Source organism: Rhineura floridana, chromosome 13, assembly GCF_030035675.1.
Source record: "Rhineura floridana isolate rRhiFlo1 chromosome 13, rRhiFlo1.hap2, whole genome shotgun sequence".
NCBI classification, from domain to species: Eukaryota; Metazoa; Chordata; class Lepidosauria; order Squamata; family Rhineuridae; genus Rhineura; species Rhineura floridana.
In genome coordinates this window covers 41,002,020-41,024,241 of record NC_084492.1, presented here as the reverse complement: position 1 = coordinate 41,024,241, position 22,222 = coordinate 41,002,020, and the positions used below count along the sequence as shown (strand labels likewise).

At 52.0% G+C, this 22,222-nt stretch overlaps 1 protein-coding gene across 6 annotated transcripts in view; it reads right to left on the bottom strand.

Moving 5' to 3' along the window:
• Nucleotides 1–774: 774 nt before the first annotated feature.
• The window catches only part of ZFHX3 (zinc finger homeobox 3), a 178,677-nt gene continuing 157,229 nt past the window's right edge, over nucleotides 775–22,222 (bottom strand). For all 6 annotated transcript variants that reach the window (XM_061594327.1, XM_061594326.1, XM_061594332.1 and 3 more), the window contains 3 exons: nucleotides 15,569–15,674; nucleotides 9,182–14,590; nucleotides 775–6,033 (listed from right to left, as the gene is read on the bottom strand). In XM_061594327.1, coding sequence (XP_061450311.1) covers nucleotides 4,508–6,033; nucleotides 9,182–14,590; nucleotides 15,569–15,674 — 7,041 coding nt within the window. In that variant the 3' untranslated portion in view covers nucleotides 775–4,507. The remainder of the gene's footprint in view (nucleotides 6,034–9,181; nucleotides 14,591–15,568; nucleotides 15,675–22,222) is intronic.

Here is a 22,222-nt window from a genome sequence, read left to right as displayed (position 1 = left end):
GGCCTTGGACTAATAGTGCCTCCCCAAGACTGGCAAATTTGGTTTTGTGGTTGCTGCTGCTGCTGCTGGTCTACTGCCTGCCTTCAGAAACTATCCTGGATTCTCTCCTACTTTTGAAATCGTAGCTTCAAGAGACCACAACCTGAAATGATATTTCTACCTCACCCTTTCACCCAATTAAAACATTTTTTTTTTAAAAAAAGGTGCCCAGCTGCCTTTCCCTCTACAATGGAGAGACACATCTAAGCTTTGAGATGGGCCATTCATTCTGGAGTGGGCAGCAAATCAGCCACTTACCTCTTTGCTTTCTATTTTAGAAGAAGGAAATGCTGCCCCCCCTCCCCCCCCCCGGAATCCAGTTTCATCTAGTATGCGGCTAAGTCTCTTCAAGTTATCTGTGAAACTGATGGGCTGAAGAGTTCTTGCGTGGGGATTTTGGAAATTCTGGTTTTGGAACATTTCATTTTCCAAAGGCAAGAAACTGAGGCACTGTGAGCCTCCCCCTAACTGTGACCCCAGTTAGTGGTAAGGAAACGTCATCCTATGCACAATCACTGACTTCACAGAAGTGTAGTGCACAATCCTTCCTGGAGCACAAAATCATACCTGGCCGTAAGGACAGAGTTGATCGAGAGGAGGTTCGCGGGCCCTTATCCGCACGCCTCCTCCCCAAGGTGCTCCCTCCTATAGGGCAGATGGGCACTCACATTCAGACACACCCGGGGGACAGCAGAGACAAGAGCTTTTGCTCATTTTTTTAATGTATCACAATGAGCAGGAAACATACTTGATGAAATATTTTCAAAGGAGTATATTCAATTACCATCTACAATCAACTTAACTATGACAACAAAGTGTTTTGTGACAAAAATGTTTTTAAGAGTTCCGTGTGGTTTTGTTTTTGTCCGTCTCCAGGTATTCTGGTACAGTTCGAGATCAGCATCATTACAGTAACAAAAAAGCTAACAAGACTACATTATAGAAAAAACACCAAGAACATCATTTTTGGTTTCACTTGCTCTAGTTTTTGTACATTGCAAAGGCTGTTCATATCCCTCTTCATCTCATCTACGCTTCCTGTTTCATCCAGGCTTGTTCCCCCCTCCCCCCCAATCAAACAAATTAAAAATAGTCAAAAACGTTTGTGTTTCACAGTGGGCAACATTTCCAGCGCCATCAAACCAACCATCCACCTCAAGTTCTGCTTCTATTTAAGAGCCCTCGACTGCCACATGGCTGCCGGCTTCCACAGGGGGCCTTGCGGCACCTCCGCAGCCCCTGCCTGGCTATATGCGCTGGAATCGGAGCCTGCAACATGCCCTCTTGTCCCAAACACTCTCCACTACACAGGCACCACTCTGCTCATTAACACCACTTGCATCTTTTCTGATCTATCGCTTGGCTTGAACTCTAGCCTCAGCGGGAGCCATTAAAACCAAAACTACATCTCCATACTACAAACGGTGGCTCAGGTAAGAGGTCAGTTCAGTGGGAAAGAGATGAGAGGATTTTGAAGCCCGGCACCAAGTGCTGAGACAGAGGCCTCGTTCCCACCCCACCCCACCCCAGCGCAGCCGCCCCCCACAGCTTCTATGGAGTGCCCTTCCTGTTGTCCCACAAGGCCCCCACTTGCCAGGGTGGGAGGAGAGAGGGGGCGGCCCGAAGGCTGCTTGGCGCTCCTGACTCTTGTGGGCTCCCTGGGTTGGCTGTGGGGCCCAGGAGAGGAGAGAGGCGAAAGGGGTGGCTGGCAGGCTGCCTGCTGCTGCTCTGCCCTCCTGGGAGGACAGGGGCATCTCTCATCTGACGGGGAGAGTCTCCAACCACAGAGGAAGAGTCATCCAGAAATGCACTGAAACACTATTTGGAGCGGGGAGAGTGGAGGAGGGAGATTGCATCCCATGTGATTAAGCAATGGAGGGAGGGGAGGGAGATGGGGAAACAAAGAAAGTGATTTCAAAGCAGACCACAGACCTGCCAGGTAAAGCTAGTGTTAAACTGGCAACTTATACCACACAGAGAACCAAAACAAAACAAAAAACTTATATATGATACAGAGTAACGTACAACAGTTAAATGGCAAAAAATATATATATCTATATATTTTTCATAGAATTACAAACAAGATAAAATAATGGAAACAAAAACTGTACAACTTTAAAATTTAAAAAATGTTCATCTCAAGCAAGGGAAAAATACAAGGATCTTTGTAAAAAGGGAAGTGGCAATGTTTTGCCCACTGCTTTTGACACCTTATGCTACAAATGGACACTGGCAGGAATATTCAATGGTATTATTTTTAGTGCAGTCTACCTAAAAAATTTTCAAAAAAGGAACTTGCACTGTCCATCAGTCCAGTTAGAAATATGTACACCGGTTCAAGGTTGAGTCTTCCAACAAACTGAAGACAAAAAGGCATGAAAAGAGACATCCTGACTAAGGTCAAGGGAGGGAGGGGAGGGGGAGGGTGCTGATGCCCACCTGCCCACCCTTCCTCTCTCAGATGGAGGAACACCCCAGCCTCGTGCAGAGTCCCTGGCAGAGTTGGGGAGGAAGGAAGGCAGGGGAGAGAAGTCAGAAGGTGAAAGGTGTGCCCCCCTCCTCCCATTCACAGTCTGCAGTTCCCTGTTGAAGACAAGAAGGGTGGTGGTGATGGGGAAGGATTTCACTCTTGAGGGGGGTGGGAGGAGGGATTGCTGACCTTTGGCTAGGAAGTGACCACGCAAGGCCTGCTCGCCTTCAAACTCCACATTGTAGCAGCACAACATTTTCCTTTCAACGTCCAGACCAGAGAAGATGCCACCAATGGGAGCAGAGCGATTTGCACCAGGCCCCACGTTTTCTGCTGCCTGCCCCTCAGGGCCTCACACGTCACTGAGACTGTCTAGCTGCGACAGCCCCTAACAACGCAGCGCGTGGCTTGTTGAAGCTGCAGGAAGAGTTGCTCCTCTCCTTGTGGAAGAAGCACAGAGACCAACCTACATGCATGCTTTTCTTTGTGAGTTCATTTATTTAAAACTGAGTCTTGTGGCTGTAATCAGAAACAAATCCTCAAGTCAAAAGAATCCTTTCTGCTCGTTCTGCACCAGTGGTGAAAAGGGTTTGTCTTTGGATTTTATTTAAAGCATGAATTTTTTTGAGGAAAAAAAGCAAAACAGAAAAAACAAATCCCCCCCCAGCACCCCCCCACACACATATATAACAAAAAAGGCCCATGGAGGAAGAACAAGAGCGCCCTAATTACCCAAAGAGAAAGAAAGGCTGGCAGCTCCAAAGTGGAGCCCTTGAAGCATTTACAAAATGAGGAAAGGAACCCAAACGGAAGAGAAAAAGGAGAGAAGACGGAGTTAAGTGCACAAGGGTAACAGACATGTATACGCCTGAAAAAGTTCTGAGCCCCCAACAAAAATATTCTGCAGGGGATCCTACTGACCCCCTTTGAAACCCTTGGGATTTTTTTCTTTAGTTTTTATAAAATAATTCTGCAACTGCCCTCTAAGAAATGAAGGCAGCGACTGTAAGTGGAAGATTACAGGAGGGAGAAAGGAGTCCAGGTACAATGGGAGAAGAGCTTCGGCAAATCGATGGGTGGTAATCTAGTTGGCTAGGAATGAACAAGACAACATCAAATGAGAAGCCGTCAGCTGGACCATACAAAAGCTAAATGTACACAAAAGGGGTTTTCCTTTTAAATCTACCATACTGCTTCAGTTCATTTCCAATGCAACAATCTACTCAACACCAAAAATGGTCATATCTATCATAAATACAGAAAGTCAGTTGTTTTAAAACTTATTTTTAAGCTCCAAGTCCTTAACACTCTTTGCGTGTTTGTTGGGTTTGTTTTTTCTGAAAAGTGGGAGTGCTGAACTTTTCCCCTTGAAATTGGCTTCAGCAGAAAAGCTACCCTTAAAATCCCCAGAAAGCTAACTCAGTTCACACTGTTTGTCTCTTGAATACTTTCTGCCCATTTTTAAATTAACAAAAAAAAAAATCCTTTTCTTGGAAAAAAACCAAAACCAAAAAAGAAATTATATATATATTTATATAAAACAATGATTCTGAAAACTGAACAAAGTGTGAGCGATTGACCTGAGAATAAAAAGACATTACATTTCTTTCTTTTTCCTTTTAGCAAGCCATTGGTATCTGAATGCTAAGAGAGCAAGAAATTTAGAACGGCAACAAGGTGGCCTGCTTTCCCATACAGTTATGCCGGCCTCTGTTGTACTTTCGAGGGCTGCAGCTCCAGCGACAGGCCCTGCAGAGGCAATGGGGAGTCGTGCCCTCCAGACCGACACAGCACAGCGGGCCTCTCCACAGCCAAACTGCACAAGGGAGCCATGGGAAACCGCCGGCATTGGTATATGGGAAAACAACCCACACCTCTCTCTTCGTTTTTCGTTTTCTTTTTTGGTTAGAAGCTTTGGAATTGCAGTTAGTCTATTTTTGAAATTGGTTTGTTAACTTTTTTTAAATTCATTTTTTTTTAATTGTTCATCTTCAAAGCTTACAATCTAAAGGTGTCCATTTCTAGGCTAGTGAGACCACCGTCCTCGGGGCAGCTTGGCTCCGCAGGCCTCTCTGACGGGCTAGCCGGTCCATTGGACTTTTGGCTAAGATCCGAGTCAGACTCCTCCAAATAGTCATCTGTTGGCATCGAGGGCTGAACCCCTGAGGTGCTGCATGAACTTGAGGTAACCGTTGAAGATGAGGAGAGAGGAGGAGGAGGAGGCTTCCCCAGGGGTGCCTGGGCTTGAGGCCAAGACTTTCTGGAGGTGTGGGGGGAAGCGGAGGACAGGGGGGAGGGGCTGTCATTTGAGTGAGTGGCAGACTGCGAGGTAGATGCGGCGCTAGGGTCGGGGAGGCGGGCGGAGTGAGGTAATAGACTGGGGTGCTCTTTGGCGTTTCTTGCTGCTCTTGGGATTGTTTGATGTTTGTGCGAGGCTGACTCCGGATGCTGCTGGAGGGCTTCATCCCCGCACACCGTGCTCTCGCACGCCACGCACTGGTACGAACTGCTGCTGCTGTTGCCGCCGCCGCCCGCGGGCACATGAAGCACCATCTCTTGCAGATTCACCACAGACTGGCCGAAGAAGCAGAAGGACGCCAGGTGGTCACTGGCTGCCTCCTGGGTGCTGAAGTCTGCCTGGCACTTCCGGCAGACTAGCCTGTGCTGCACCTGTGGGACTATGAAGGGGTCGCAGAGGGAGTCCACAGCACGGTTGCTTTCTGTTTCAGGCTCTTCTTGGGGGTCGGGCAGGTGGGGGGACACCTCGTGGGGTGCACTCTTCTGCTCTTCTTGTTTGGGGGATTCTTTGGCAGGGTCTTTTTCTGGGGTAGCAGGCCCCGAGGGGACAGGGGTTTGGTTTCCTTTGGGCTGCTGCTGCTGCAATAATTTCTGCTGCTGCTGCTGCTGCTGCTGCTGCTGCTGCTGCAACGCTTCTTGCAGACTCTGTTGATATTGCTGGTAGTGCTGCAACAGGGACCCAGGGGACAAGCCAAGCAGGGCCTGCGACAGGGCCGGGCTGTAGGGGAACAGCCCTTCCATGCCATACATGGGCTGAAGGTACCCACTCTGCAAGGCCCCTGGGATTTGGGGGGCATAGTAGGGAGAAAAACCTGGGACAAAGTAGGGGAGGAACTGGCTCGTTAGCAAAGTCGTGGGGTCCGAGTTCAGAGCTGCCTGCAGAGCCTGGAGCTGGCTGGGCTCCACAGAGTACTCCATGGCAGGCAGCGTGGCAGAGAGGGTAGGGGTGGGGGCCGGCGCCTCTGCTTTGTCCTTCTTGGGGGCCAGCTGGGAGTCCCCTTTCCCCTTGGGTGCTCTGTCCTTCTCTTTCGCCTTCTCACTCTCCTTGTCCTTCCGAGGCGGTGGATGCGGTGGCTGGGGGATCGTGGCTGCCGTGGCTTGTGCTGCAGTGGGGGAGCTCCGGGAAGCCGAAGGCGGTTTATTTGGTAATCCAGACGTGGGAAGGCCAGGCGAGGGGATGCTTGTGCCAGGGAGGCCCATCAGGCTGGGCTTGGGAGACGTTAAAGCTGAAAGGAAGGGGTGGAAAGGAAGAATTAGGTGGGGGAGCGTTAGCCAGGCCGGGGCCAAGCGCCACTGCTCGTCTCTAGCTGGGAGCAGCTGGCCAGAGAAGCAGCAGCGATGGCAGAGGAGAGAAACTGCCTCTCCCTTCCCCACTGGAGAACGGGGCTCAGGGTAGGCCCAACGCAAGCAAGTGGGAAACCAGCAGCCTTTCACTCTGCACTGTGCAACGGGGAGGCGGCGGGGGGGCTCAGACTCCAAGCATGTGTGAAGGGAAAAAAATCTCTGGCTCTTGTTGCAGGGAAGTTAGGAAACAAAATGTCTGAAGCAATTATTTTGTGAAATATGAGCCACCTCCTGCCTTTTTTTCTGGATGAAATCAGGATTGACAAGGGCTATGGAGAAATTTAGAGTGACACAAGCACCAAGGAAAGATCATAAACAGCTTTAAAATGGCACAGAAAGTAGAGAAGGGCCTTCCTGGGTCATTCTGAAGCAACATTTGTGCTTGTGTCACTCTAGATTTTCTCCAGGTCCAAATAACAGAGAAGTTGGTTCGTTTTCATCTTCCCTACCAGAGAAGTGCTTGTTGTCCAGAGAAAATAATGGAAAACGCCAGAATCTTAGCACAGCTGTGACTGAACACTAGCGTGTATCCACCCAAAGCAAAGGGCAGCAGCAACATCGTCAGGAATTCACGCTCTAACTCAGGTTTTATTTCATGCAAGAAAGTTGCTTTTTCTGAGTATGCATATTAATACATTACCCTGTTAATGCAAAAGCAAATGGCAACAAACTAATAATGTGGTTAAGAGAACATGGGGTTACGTTAGCCCTGCAATGCAGCCGAGTTGCTGTATTAATACTGCGGGGGGGGGGGGGAGACCGAGTAAGGAATACTAACCCTATAGAGTAGTCCAGGGTTGCTAGCCAATCTCTTGGTGTGCTGGGCTTGGTGTTTCCTTTTTTGGGGGAGAGGGAAAAGGATGCAGTTGGGGCAGGGGCTGTTAAGGTGATTGCAGTAGCAACATGGGGTGGGGAAGGGGTGATTGTTTTCTCACAAACAGGGGGAACAGAGGGATTCTTGGGGGTGAAGAGTTGCTGCTGGTATAAAAACTTACATTATTTATTTTATTTTATTTATTAAATTTAAATCCTACCCCTCCGCCCAAAGGAGGCAGATAAATGTCAAGAGCTCAAATCCTTTTTGCTAAAAAAAGAAATAAAAGCGTGTCTGTTCGGCCTGTGCTGATAAACAAATACCCACCCCAAAGGCTCTTAGAATATGCGGCACACTTTTTAACTATTTCATCTTGAACTTTTCCAAGCGACCTTGGTTGCAGTAACTTCTCAATCTTTCTTGGCCCCCTCCGTCATCTGAAAGGACACACTTACTTTTGCCCAGAATGTAGTCCTGCCATTTTGGCAGCAGTTTCAACAGATCGCTTCTCCCTCCCGGCACTGTTCAGAGTTTGAAAGAGCAGTGCAAGCCTGTTTCAAAGCCCTTTTGCAAACAGCCTTGTGCTGCTCTTTAAAATTCTGGAAAACTGAGGTTTAAAGAGCAGCGCAGGGTTCTCTGCAAAAGGGCTTTTAAATAGCTCACCACTGCAACTCCCAACAACTGGAGCTTCATAGCACACCATCGCCTGACATCATAGTGATGCCGGATGGCCGACCTGTCAAATTTGGCCTGCCAAGGGTGGAGAGATAAGCCTCTGGCTGGCTGGCAGGAAAAAGTTCCCCATCCCTGACTTGCAGTGACTGCAGCTGGCTTACAGCTCAGCATGGTTCAGCACTGGCATTGGAGAGAGCAGAAATTCAACAAGCAAAGCCTTTTCTAACACAGAAACAAATTATGGAAGAAGTCTCACGTGTTGGCATTCTGTCCATCAGGTATCTTATTCTGTGTGGCCCTGATTTATTTTTGGGCTGTCCATCCACCCACAAAAGATGATGCAAATTTGCATATGACAGGAAATACAGGCAACTTGATGTCTGTTGTGCAAGTGGAGCAACGTACTAGCAAGGTGTGATGTCTTCCTCCTCCCCATTGTGGGTTGGGGGGGAGGAAGAGCGGAGGGCTGCTGGTGGCTCTAAGGCAGGAAGGGGAGAGTTTTTCCTCTGACACTGGCTGGTTGTGAATCATTGCCATTTCGAACCACAGTACTGGAAAAGCTGGAGACGGGAGCTGGAGATAAGCTGTATGGTATTGTCAGGTTTTAAATTGATTTGAAGTGGTGCAGTACATTGTATAGTTTTAATGCTCACCTGTTTTGTTTGTAAGCTGCCCTAGGATCATATGTAATGACGAGCAGTTTAAAAACTGAACAGACGAGCAAAGACTGGCTGGGCAGATGGGCAAGAAGCCAGTGTGGCCCAAACCCCACTGAGGTGAGAGAGCAGCCACGAAAGACGAACTGCCAGACAGGGGCCAGGGAAATTCCTGCATGGAAGTGCAAGGGCCAGGAGGCCAGGGTCACCCGCCAGAGGAGGGGTGGGGCAGCTACAGCTCTGAAGGCTGCCCCCTCCCACATCAGCCAGGAGGAGCACAGGCTGTCAAAGAAAGGGGGTCATTTGTTCTGCAAACGGAAGGCCCCTGGCCTTGCCCTCTCTCCCTTCCCCAATGGTTAGTCCTTGAGTGCCCCCCCGACTCTGACATGCCCAGTTTTGGGAAATACAATTCTCCCCTTACTGCTGGCCTTTAGACGCCAGCTAAAGGGTCACTTCTTCACATAGGCCTTTGCGAACTAAGAGTTGTATGGACAACTAACTTGTCAGTGTTATTAGGCTGTTTTTTTAAAAAATTAAACGGCCTGTTGAACTTAATCAGATTGGTGTTATGAATTTTATTTTGGTTTTAACTACTACTTTATCTTGATGTTTAATTAAATTGTCACTGCTCTGGGATCCCAAAGTGGGCAGAGGAGCAATACAAAACACAACTAGAAGAGTTGGCCTTGGGGCTTGCCGGGCGAAAGGAGTCTACTGTGCTTTTGGCATACCGGCTGACAGCGGCAACAGGAGTGGAGTCAGAAGGCAGCTCTGAGGGAGGCCATTTCCGCTCCTGGAAATCCAGCCGTTCCTGTGGGGACCCCAGGAGGCTCCCTGCATCGAACCCCCTTCTCCTGCCCAGAAGGGAGGGGGGAAGCCACTCACCTGTGTTTGAGGGAGTGAAGCCAGGCAGGGACGGGCTGTTGAGGCCCGGCAGGAGGACCGGAGGGATGCCCTGCAGTGTTGCTGGGTAGGTGGCCGGGAGGTTCAAGGCCTGCAGCGGGGGGCCGTCAAACAGGCCTTGCTGCTGAGCAGCCAGGCCCAGGACTTCGTTGGCCTTCTTGAGCCGGTCCAGCTCCTGCTGTGCCATCAGCTGACGGACAGTCGCCGGGTCAAAGTACTCCTTCTCCTTGTCCAGCTGGCTTCCGATGGTGTCCTTCACTTTGGAAATGTGCTGCTGGGAGAAAATGTGGTCACGCACAGACAGGCGGGCGCTGTACTTGACGCCACACAGAGCGCACTCTGTCTTGGGTCCCTCGTAGCTCGCCTGGTTGATGCCAAAGTGCTTGGCCATGCTGAGCTTGGATTTCTTCTCCTTGGCCCGGGCGTTCTGGAACCAGACCTGGACCACCCTCTTGGGCAGCCCAATGTCATTGCCCAGCACCTCACACTCCAGCATGGTCGGGGTCCGGTAGTCATGGAAGCAAGACTTCAGGACCTTCAGCTGGAGGTTTGTCATCTGCGTGCGGAAGCGCTTCTGTCCTGGCCGGTCCCCGCCCTCTCCAGACTTGCCCACTGAGCCGCTCGTGCCGGGGCCAGGCGAGCAAGGGTCTGCCAGGCTGGAGGTCTCGCTGTAGTCCACAGTCCCTTCGTTGTCGTACTCTTTGCTGTAGAAGCTGGGAGCTGGGCTGACAAGGCCCGAAGACAGCCGGTCTTCATACTCAGACATTGCTATCATGGCAGCCTTGGTCAGGCCCTCACTTGGCCCTGAGATGCATTTGGCTTCCGTAGCGATTCCCGTGGCACTGTCGTTGTCTGCATTGCCCTCGTCCCCCGTGGTGGTGTCTGTGATGGCCGTGTTGACAGAGGAGCAGTCGTCATTGTCCAGCTTGGTTTGGTCAAAGCTCAGATTGACAGATGACACAGAGGGGCTCTCAAAGTCCTCTATCCCTTCCACTTTGATGGAAGAAGGGCTCAGCAGAGTTCGAGGAGATAGCTCCAGAGATTTGCTCACTGGGGAGAGGGGAATGCCCTGGCTATCGCTGCTGCTGGTGAGGGGCAGGTGGGCAAAGCTGGTTCCGTCGAAGAGGTCTCCCTTCACCTGGAGCCCTCCATCACAATCTAAAAGCATGGCTGACAAGGTCAGGTTGTACCCTGCCCGCTTGGCTTCATGCCAGTGCCGGGAGCGGATGTGTGCTTCGAGGGCTGTTTTGGCTTTGAAGAGTGCCCGGCAGAAAGGGCACCGTCGGTGGGCTTGGGCAGGCCCCACAGCCCTGAACTGCCCTTTCCGCTCCCGGGCTCGAGTGTTCTGGAACCAAACCTGCACCACTCGTTTTTTCAAGCCTACCTCGTGAGCAATGTGGTCCAGCATCTTCCGGGTGGGGTTGGAATCCAGCAGGTATTTCTGGTAGAGAATCTCCAGCTGCTCTGGGGTGATGGTTGTTCGGAGACGCTTGTCCCTCTGGGGCTCCTCCCCACCAGTGCCGCTGTCGTTCTCGCCGGGACTTGTGCTGGATTTCTCCTCCAGCTTCCTCTTCAGCGTGCTCATGGTGGATGTTTGGGTGGAGGGCGACGTGGCTGAGCTCATGGGCAGCTGGGGAAGCGTCCCAGACAGCAGCTGGCTGGCCAGCAGGGGGTTGCTGGGGTCAAAGAGCATAAAAGGCATATCAAGCGTCCTGTCCAGGAACTGGGGATGGATGAACTGGTTCTGGGCACTCAAGAAGTGAAGCTGCTGATGCTCTTGCCAATGCTCAAAGGAGGGAAATGCCAGTTTGCACTGGTCGCACTGGTATGGGATGAGCTGAGGAGGCAAGCTGGCTAGCTGCTGAGGGGTGGAAGTGTGAAGGGGCAGGTGAGAGAGCTGCGAGGGGCTCAGGCTCGACGGTGGCAGGGCACACTGTGGAGGAAGCTGGACCGGCTGCTGCAGGGCGGGTGGGGAGGCCTTTGGGTGCACTGAGCCAGCGTTTGGCTCTCCTTGGTCCTGCTGCTGCTTTGGTTGCATTGGCTTCTCTGGGGTTTGGTTTTGCTGTGTCGCTGGAGGCTCAGGTAGCTTTGGTTTCTCATCCGCAGCTTCTGCTTTAGAGCTGTAGGTGGAGGAGGAGTCGTCTGCTTCAGCAGTGATCTGTGCCAGGAAAGCTGAGGAAGAGGAGGCTGTGTTGGCAGAAGATGTGGGGGCGCTGCAGGCCTGGGAAGGCATCGGGGTGCTGCAGGCAGAGCTGGTTGGGGTCAGCAGCTCTGTCGCATCCATAGAGTCCTCATTCTGGCTGTCCTCCTGCCCTTCTTCATCCTCATCCTTGTAGCACAGCTTTTTCTGATGTTTGATCAGGTCAAAGATGCGCTGGAAGACAAGGCTGCACTTCTTGCACTGGTAATTCAGGTTGCTTGTCCGGATGTACCTGTCGTTGGTCAGCTCTCGACGCTCCCCATCTTTCCCTTCCCCCTGATTCTCATAGTTTTTCCTGGCTTTCTGGCGAGCGTTCTGGAACCACACCACGATCACACGGGTCGGGAGGTTGAGCAAATTGGAGAGCTGTTCGAACTCATCGTCCTTGGGGTAAGCATTGGCATCAAAGAAATCCTGCAGCACCCGGAGCTGGTAGTCAGTGAAGCGAGTCCTGGAAGACCTCTTGCTCCCCCAGTACTCGTGCTTCTGAGGCTCCGGGGAGGGAGGCCGAGAATCCATCTTCAGGTCCTCCAGGCTGGTAATCGGAGGGTTGCTGAAGTTATATGGAGAGTCCTTGTTGCGCTGACGCTCTTTGAAGAGAGTGTTCCGAAACCAGTGCTTGATCACCTTCTGAGGCAGGCCAGACTTGTCAGCCATCTCCTTGATTTGCTCCTCGCTTGGGGAATTGTTGATGTCAAAATATTGTCTCAAGACCCGGAGCTGGTCGTCTGTGATCCGTGTGCGCGGCCTCTTGTTCTGCTGCTGCTGCTGCTGCTGCTGCAGGAGGCCTGGGTTGAGCTGGTGTTGGTACAGCTGAGCCAAGTCTGCAGGCAACGGGTCGACAGGGCCAAGCTGGGGTGGCAGCTGGGCAGGCAAGGTTTGCAAAGGCATGGTCTGCATCATCAGGGGAGAGAAGATAGGCAGCTCCATTGGCATGGACAGCTGAGGGAGAGGCAGAGAGGGCTGGGCTGGCGTAATGGTTGGAGAGGTAATGGGCGGAGCTGAAGCAGGAATGTTGGGCGTAGAAGGCTGCTGTGGAGGGGCAGCAGGCGGGGGCGGTGGGGGCTCCGGGGTCTGAGGCCGCAGTGGGTACAGCTTGTCATAGTGCTCACGGTACTGCTTGGCAAAGCTTTCCAGTTGCTGGAAGGGGAAGTAATGCTGGTGTACGTGCTCTTGGTGGCTCTTCAGGATGAGGACGTTAGAGAAGAATTTCCCACAGGACTCACATTCCAGCTTTTCCAAGCTGTCTCCTTGTTCTGTCTTCCCAGCCTTCTTCTGCCCCTTTTGCTTGTTCTCGTTGTACTGAATGACCAGCTCAAACCCAAAGTTTTCTAGCAAGGCTTTTGTGGCATTCCCCCGTGCGTCGGATGCGATACGGGGAGGAAGCAGAGACGGTTCTGCAAGGCCTGCGGGATCGGGCTTGTCTTTGGACTTCAGGGTGTCAGGCGGGGGCTCCTTTGAGGCGGAGGGGCCGTCCCCCTTCTCGAAGCCCTCCCGCTCCCTCTGGGCTTCCTTCTCCTTCCCCAGAGATCTGCTCTTCTTCTCTGGGTGCTGGCTCTGCTGGAGGAGGACACAGTGGGGCTGGGGCAGCTGGCCCTGAGGTGGTGGCGGCTGCTGGAGAGGCGGGTGGCTCGGCTGGGGGAGCTGCACCTTCAAGTCATCCAGCAGGCTAGGCCCAGTCCCAGACAGCGCCAGGGTGCTGCTGGTCACAGGCAAGCTCACTTCGGAGCTCAGCTGGAACTCGGGGCTGGGAATGTAGAAGGGGAAGAGAAGGTGCTGCTGCTGCTGCTGGAGCTGGAGGAGGGTCTCGGTGGTCATTGGGAAGTGGGGCAAGAGAGCAGGGTTGAAGAGCTGCGACTGCAGGAGGGCGGCTTGTTGCTGCAGCTCTTGCTGGAGCTGAGCTTGCGCTTGCGCCTGGGCCAGGCTGTGCGCTTGATGTTGCTGCTGCTGCTGCTGCTGCCGGGAAGCAACCATGTCAGCCAGTTTCTTACGGTGGACCTCCTTGGGCTCGGAGGGGGTTGTGGCAGCCACAGGGGTGGTGCTGAGAGGAGGGATCCCCGGGCTCTCGCAGGAGGCCTGGCCAAGCAGGCTGCAGACAGGGGCTGCTGGGCTGGCCGTGCTTGTACTAGTCATGGCCAAAGAGGTGGCGGTAGCCGTGCTGCTCACAGGGCTCGGGGTGGAGGAGCCCAGTGAGACGACGACGCTGCCGCCACCACTGCCAGCTCCATTGCTGCTGCCGCCGCCGCCACCACCGCTGCCCACAGCCTCCAGTTTGGCTGCTCGTGCCTTGGTCTGGTGCAGGACGGACCGCATGTGGATCTCCAGGGTGGAGCTCTGGCTATAGGCCACGCTGCAGGTGCTGCACTTGAAGGGCTTGTTGTCGGGGCTACTGGTGGGCTCCGGCTGGCCAGTCGTGGACTCCTGGAGGGCTCGCTTCAGCTTGTGTAGGTGAGAGACTGAATTGTAGTGGACCAAAAGGATGTTTTTCTGTGTGAAGGACTCTTTGCAAACAGTGCACTTGTATGGGCGGGATGGGTCCAGGAACTTCTCCATGGTGAAGTTTGGGCCCTTTCGGAAGGGGAGCGCTCGCTTTGGTTCTGAGCCAGAGTCTTCCTGCACAGACCCAGAGTCGCTTCCTGTGGGACTTTGCTTGTCCTCCAGGTCACTCTCCTCCTCTTTGTCTTCCTCTACAATGACGGTGTGATCATCAGCCAGCGAAGGGTCCCCCATGGCCAGGAGGTCTCCATTGACCAGGAGCCCACCGTACAGCTGCTGGATGTCTGCCTCACTCAGTTCCAGGTGACTTGTCTCCAGGTGCTTCTTGAGGGCTTGAAAAGTACGGAAACTGCGCTGGCAAAGGCAACACATTGTGGCTGCACGGATGACATGGTACTGGGAGTGTAGCTGGAGCTTCTCAATGGTTTTGAAGGCCAGACTGCATTGGTTGCAGCGGTATTTGTAGACGTGCCGGTCGGAAACAGGCAGCTGGGACCGCTTAGTGTGGACCTCACTGAAATGTGCCTGCAGGGCAGTGGAGCTTCTGAATACCTGGCTGCAGCCCTTCTTCCAGCAGAGAAATCCAGCATCCTCCCTGGCAGAAGCCTGCTCCGGTGGAGTGGGCTTTGCTTCTCCCCCATGCTCCGCTGTGTTCTCAGAAGTGAGCAGGCCTTTGCCCAAGTCCTCCGAGGTCTCTGTGGAAATGGAACCAAAGAGTAGACAATGAGACACAGCCTCTGGGTTAATTAAGGACTCAATGGCTATTTGCTAGGACATCTTTGGACCCTTCACCAGACTCTTCTCAAATGCATCAAGGGTGAGCATCTGGCCAAGAGGCTGGCACTTCCACCATTCTGCACCCCTCTCCTTCCCACTCTCCTCCCTCTTGGCTCTGAGTCCTCCAGAATCTCTCTTCCCCTTCAAAGCTTTGGCTGCCTTGATGCACATTATGGGAATGCGTGGCATTTCTCCAATAGCCTTTTGTAATGCAGGACCCCAAACTGACACAATATGAAATCTAGTGACACATCAACCAAATTGCAATCCAGTTTGCATTAAGACTGCCGGAGGTGAGGGATGGGCATGCGGAGAAAAGGATTAAGGGAGAAGAAGAGGGTCATTCCAGGCCATTTGGCCTTGCGGAGGGCTCATGTGTTCCTAGTGGGTTGACGGAGACATGAATGCACTAACCCACCCCAGCATACACACCCGTGGCCACACCGCAGACTGACAGAGTTTCTTTGTCTTTGGCCCAGGCATCAGAGACACCACCTGGGAATAGGAATTCACCCCTGCTGGCACCAGGACAGAGCCAACCCCAGCTAAGAGATGGATGTGCTGGTGACAAGGTCCATGGGCATCTTACAGCCCACCTGAGGCTCTGTGCAAATGCTGGCCTCCTGCTTCAGAGCCGAAGGGCAAGAGCAGCACCCTTCAAACTATGTCCTCAGAAAGGTCCCAGTTGCAGCTGAACAGGGACTGCCTGAGTGTCACGTGGCATGAGGGCAACCCTCAGCTTCTATGGACAGTATGACTATATAGCATCCAAGCACACAAGCTGTGTCTTGGTGTCCCTGAGATCTACGGGAGTATCATTGACCAAGAGGGTCCCTCTCTTCCAGGCTCCGTGGAGGAAACCAGCCTCCAACGACATGCTTCCGGTGGGGACTGACCCAGTGGCTGCTTGGCCGGCTCTTCAGCAGTGCTGCTCCCATCTCCGTCTGCTGTTGCGGCTGGAAGAAACATGCTGCTGGGCATCATCACCTCCGGGGTGGTCACCTGTGGATGCCCAAAAGAGAACGAGACAGACAAAAATGTTCTTAAAACCTTTCATAAGATGGAGAACTTCTCCTTTCCCCAGTACAATGCCAGGGTGTCAATCTCGAGCCCCTCCATGTTTAAATCAGTCAAAAATGTTTTTGCTGTTACATTCTGGATATCATTAGTAGCACGGTGTCAAAGAATATTATTAAATAATTTTCCTTTATGCTTAATTCAGACTTTAATCATCGACAATGTTTTGTCATGGCTGTGAAGGTTCTTATGCAACCAATTAGGTAGGTAAGTTGAAAGGCCCACCTTAAGTGGTTGGAAATGCAAGGAGGCTCTTAATTAAACCGTATCTTAGTGTGAAACCACACTGCTGCCTTGAACCAGGAAGGCTGCGGTAGCGGTATTTGCAAAGTGGCTTGACTCCAAAACGGAGGGGCCATGCAAGGAGGGAAAGGCGAAAAGAAGGCAAGTGCCAACAAGGAAGGGGTGCAAATATGGGGAGAAAGAAAGATGCAAGGGCTGGCAGGTTATCTGTGGAAGGTGAAGCTGCAGCTTCCACCTCCTTTTCTGCACTCGAGCAGGAAAAGCAGCAGCAGCACTACCCCCCTCCCCACATGGGCTCAGAGCGCAAACAGCATCTTTTGATGGCAAAGGCTGGAAGGCCAACATCGAGGAGAACATCCAGACATCCACCTTTGTTATGGCTAAAAAGAATACAATGAGCTGAACCAGGCACCCGCCACTGATAACAGAAGAGTGTCTACGGTAGGGCAAGTGTGGCTCCCTACACAAGCAGGCAAAGATCATCAAGCGCTCTTGGAAATACGGGCCTCTGCAGGAGAGCGAGAGAGCCGAGTTCAAAGCTGGGAAGTCCATGGCTGCTTTCTGCAGAGGGGAAGCCGTGCTTCTCTCTAACAACAGCTGCAGCCGCTGCCACACTGCAGGGCCTGAGCTGGTAGACGTACAAGAGGAGCCCACAGCAGCAAGCGCAACAATTCGTACTGGCCGATGGGCCTCTTTGCTTTGGGAACATTTTCAATACATTTGATCTATATCTATACCTATACCTATATTAAAATGCAAACACAACCGGGATGGGCAGAGCTTATTTTTTGCTCACTCAAACAAGAGCTCAGCAGGCAGTAGCCATGAGGGAGGGAAACGCAGATCCGCAGTTAGGAATTGTTATTATACAACGGCTTCGAGAATAAAACAGTAAGCATCGTCATGTCATCAAATAAATCTATGCTGCAACCACATTTTAAAGTCATATGTACAGTTCTCCCATCTCCCAAAGGTTTTTGTATTTATTTATTTATTTTATTTTGCAAAAATTGTATACTGTTTAAAAACTAAGCAGTTTACATAAAAGTGTAACAGTCATTAAAAACAGTAGGCATGATAAAACGACCAAAATATAGATAAAATCAATACAATGCCATGTCCGGGGAGGCTTGCTTAAACAAAGAAGTTTATACCAGCCATCAAAAACCAGTCCCAGCCAGGCACCTGCCTAACGTTCATACTGCAGAGCTGGGAAAGGGTTGCTCCAACAGATCATTTTCCCTTTTTGTGCCATCAACCCTTTCAGGAGACACTGGATGGCGACTCATCGGGGCTCCTGCTGGGACTGCAAGGGGGTGACAGACAGACAGCTCAAAGGCACCACAGCACTTTTCATTCCGCCCCCACCACCACACAACCACCCAGCTACTCTCCTAGACTTTTCCTTTTTGGAGAAAAGGCACAACCGCCCACCCTTTTCGTCATGCTTTTTGCCTCAAGTACGCGGCCTGAGTGCAAGAGTACTCCCCCTGCCCCCTGGTTTCCAGCAACTGGTATTTGGAAACACACTGCCTCTGAGCACAGGGCCAGGGCAGAGCCACCACAGCTAGTAGACTTTGACAGCCTTACCCTCCATGAAGTTGTCCAACCATCCAAATTGATGGCCATCACTGTCTCCGGCTGGAGCGAATTCTATAGCTTTTAACTATGTGCTGTCTGAAGGACCTTTTTTTGGTCTTCTTTGGATGCCCACATGTTAGTGTTATGGGAGAGGGAGAAAAATTTTTCTCTATCCCCTTTCTCCATACCATGCATAATTTTATAAGCTTCTATCATGTCCACTCTTACTTGCCTTTTCTCAAAACTAAAGAGCCCCAAAATGCTGCAACCTTTCCTCTTAAGGGGAAGGAGGAGGATGGTAAGGCCTGGAGTCAAGGAACCTGGAAAACCATGAAGAAGGCTTGTCCAGAGAGCCTGGATACACACAGAGCAGAGGCCATTCAGGAATGAGCAAATCCTGTCTCTGGAGTAGGGATGGGATCCATGGCTGGTGCTATCTTGAAAGCATTCCATTGACCTAACAGGCCGGTATCAATTTGAGTTTGTTATTTGCCCACTATCCACTATGTTTACTAATCCATTTCCCCCATCAAAATATTAATATCAATATCAATATTTTTAAAGGTAATATTGATATTGTACAGGTGGATTTTTAAAAAAGGTATCAATTTTTGAAAATAGCCATGGAAAATCACTACATAAAAAGGTGGTCCTCAATGACAGAATAAGCAAAGTAATGGATAATTCGGTACCAAATATGAATTGGGTGGAATTCTAGCATATCCCCACTCTGGAGGGACACAGAGCTAGGAAGCCTCACAAGCCCTCTCCATCATTCCAGTTTATTTTCATGACTGTACCAACCCCTACTCCAGGGTAGAGGTTGGGAGATGAAAGAAGTGGGAGGGAGGGAACGGCAGTCTTGACACAGTCAGTGGGATGGGTGCTTGCTCTTCCGCTACAGAAATTATGAAAATAATTAAGAAGGAAGTTTTTTTAAAAAAAGAAGGCCTGGTGGAGTAGAAAAAGAATAATGTTGTCTAACCTGAGTTGCACATTATTACAGCAAATTGTGCTCTTTCCCCACAAATCCAGGAAAGTAGCCATCCCCACTACCAGACTCAGTACGATGGATCAGTAATTGTTTTCATACACTTTAATTAGAAAAACTCAGATGGCTACGAATAATAATGGGAAGAGAGGCTTTTGCACTTGAAAGGTTGAAGTCAATCAAGTGTGAATGACGGCAAACCCAAAAAGAGAGAGAGAGAGAGAGACCAATTCATCAGGCGTCTGTTGTTTGCCATGTCTTTAATCATAATTCCTGATTGGGATTCAAGGAGGCAGTAAGCAGCAATTCTTTGTCTGCCTTCACCTTCCGTCAATTAACTCTCCCTGAAATATAATCATCAGCCTCATGTGCTCCTCTGCATCTCAATCTGCTGCTCCAAGCCCCCAGCCCCCCCTCCTTAGGTGTGCTTAACTCATCCCCTTCCCCACCCCAGAAGCAGCAGGAGGCTGATATGCGGAGGGCCAGCCCCAAGGATCCGAAGGCCCCGTTTCGTTTCAAGAGCCTTGCTCAGGAAGGGGCCAGACCGGCGCTCTAGGCGCCATGTCATCTCCCTCACAGACGGGCCACAAGAGGAGATATACAGGTCCCATAAACAAGGGTCACCTTTCCTGCCCTGGAAAGCTTGGAAGCGGCAGGCTCAGCCTCGCCCATCGACAGCATCAAGGGATTTGCGGCTGGAGGGATCCGAGGTGCGGGCAACCAGTCCAATCTGGGGCTGTTGCCTCAAAATGTCAGGAGCTTTAATTCCTGCCTGTGGCCCAGTTCTGCCCTATCGACTGTAGTCCCATGGCATGGCCTCCACCCTCCTGACAGTGCCCTGCAATGGGGGGGGTGCTGTCCAGGGTCGGGGGGGGGGAATCTTAGACCCCTTACTTTTTTGGGAGCCCAGTCCCAGCAGGGTATTTATGTCTCCAGCATCCTATAAGCCAATCAGCATGACAGGGAAGTGTGTTAGCCATTGAGAAGCCTCTTCTAAAGCAGTATTCAAGCCTGGCCAGATTATTCTATAATCTTAGAAGGGGGCGTGGCTGCGACTATCATGAAGGGTCCCTGCACTTCTGGAATTTGTCTCTGCACTGCCGCCCTACAGGTGAAGTCACTGGCGTGGGCCAGAGCGCTCTAACCAAGCATCCTTAATTGGAGAACCCAAAAGATAGCTGAACCAGGTGTCGCCCCCCCCCCTCAGTGCCCTCTCTGAAAAGAGACACTCCTAGGCAGCAGACCCCTTTGTAAGTTCAGGCGCTTAAATTGGTCCCCCATGAAACTCCAGCAAGAAGAGCCTGACTGAGGAGACACATTAACATCTCCTCTGTCCGTGCAATGGGGGAGGGGAGGTCCCAGAGCCAGGCAAAGGAGGCAATTTCCATTACAAAGGAGGAGGAGGAGGAGGAAGAGGAGGAGGACGGAGAAAAGCTTCCTTAGGCGCAGAGAGGCAAAGCGATGGCACTATACCAAGGTCACTTCTAATTTAGACCATCTAATTGGCAAACATGGCTCCAAATGGCTATCATCTCACAGGGCTTGGAATTAATGAAGGCTGATTATTTTCATTACCTTCATCGAGATGGGGAAGGAGACGGGGGGGGGGGGCATGAGGTGCGAGAGAAAAGCAAAAGACAGAATGGCAGTTGCAGGGAGGGACAGAGGCACACAATGGAGAATGGGAAGATGTGGGGAGGGGAGAGAGGCGGCCCCTCGCAGGCGGCTGGGGTGGGAAGGCGAGGACAGGCGAGGCGGGCGGATGATGCAGGCAGGAGCAAGAGCTTCTCTCACAGTAGCTGCCTCCAGCCCTCTGGTGACTCTCAGGCAGTTCTGCCAAACCAGAACAGTCCTGGGAACAGTGAACTAGCCATGAGGCCACACGTGTGTGTGGAGAGGGCCTTGGCCAGCACTGAGCACGCAGGAACCGACATCCAGTCCCCTGCCAGAACCTCGTAAGAAGTCTTGGGGCCTAACCACACACCCCTCAGCCCCATAGCTGGGCAGCTGGGGCACCGCATCCTTCTTGCAACCGCACTTGTCCCTCAGCCAGCAGGGCAGCACCCGAGGATCCTGGCTGCATGGGGAAAGGGCTCCCCCAGCTACGAAGCACACCAAGTAGCCATTGCTAGAACCACAGTCATCTTAAACAGGCAGGCTCCTGAGCGGCACACAATAAGCCCCCCTCATCCCAGTGCAAAGGCCCACCTCCCAACCCCCCAACTCTGGCGCCAGAGAGGGGCTCTGCAAGGGCCCGGCGGGCTCTGCCTTTCCAGGGCCAGCACCGTCTCGCCAGCCCTTGAGGCAGACTGAGGCTGGGAGAAACACCAGGGCGGGGGTTCCCAACCTCCCCCCCCATGGACCGCGAGAAAATTGCAGATGGTCTCAGTGGACCACTGGAAGGTTTTCTCTGCCTCTGGCAACATCTTCATGTGTTGTGCTAGAGGCTGTATGGTTTTCAGCTGTATTTATTGTCACTTCTTTCATTTCTTATATATCGTGTTCCCACTAGAATTCCACATTCTAGAATCCTACATTCTGGAGAATTCAAATTGTAGTACAATAAAACACATTGTAAGAAAGGAAAGTAGCAATAAAAATCAATTGGCATGATTAACACGAGCATGGCATGGGCCACCTGACTGGAGCTTGTGGACCGCCAGTGGTCCACTCTTTGGGGTCCCCGGCTCCAGCCAACAAGAAGCTGGGCCGAAGACCAGCAGGAGCTTTTGAGCAATCCCGACCGACATGCTGGAAGAGCCTCGTTCGGGCCGAGGTTGAGCTGCAGGGCGGAGGATTGCAATGGAGGCAACGGCAGTAGCTTGTGGGGCTGGAAGAAGAGCCCTCCCTCCGCGTATGCCATGCCATCCTGAACTGTTTCTAAAGGGGCCATCCAGGGCAGGGCACCGAACAGCGTCACCCACACACAAAGGCAGCCCCGCCTGGGCCTCAACAGGGAGGGGAGGAAGGCAAGGGGAACTGGGGGGCCTGTATGCGAGGGGGGCACACAAAGACAGTCACAAGCACTGCTTGGGATCCCTCGCAGTGCTGGGTGCCCCCAGGAAGGGCTTATGCCACAGGAGCGGGGAAGGCAAAGGGGACTGTGCTGGAGAGGGTGCCTCACACTTTCATGCGGGGAACCCACCTATTTTGCTGAATATACAATATTCTGTTCTGGCTGGAATGGATGCACTTTTTAAAATTATGGACAATTGCAACCACTTTCTTGGTTTGTATATTATGTTGCTGAAATCCACCCTGTGGTGAAGGGCAGATCAGACACCAGGTAGGGCCCACGTAGCTCCGCGGGGGAGCATCTACTCCCAGGCAGAAGGCCCCGGCTCTGTCCCCAATGGCGGCACCTCCCGGTAGGCCTGGGAGAGCCTCCGGCCTGAAACCCTGGAGCGCCTCTGCCGGTCAGTGCAGGCAGTGCCACGCCAGACAAACCAGCAGTGTGACCCAGTCAGAGGCAGCTCCCAATGTTCCCAAATCAAAACCGACCAATCAGATCCAACAAATCAGGCGGAGGCTGGGGAGCCATTGCAGGGGTTTGAGGAGGAGGGTTCTTGCCGTGGAGTTCTGGGCAGGGGTGAAGGACCTGAGGGTGACGTAAGGAAGGCAAGCACCGTCCTTTGCAACCAGCGCAGAAACAGAAAAC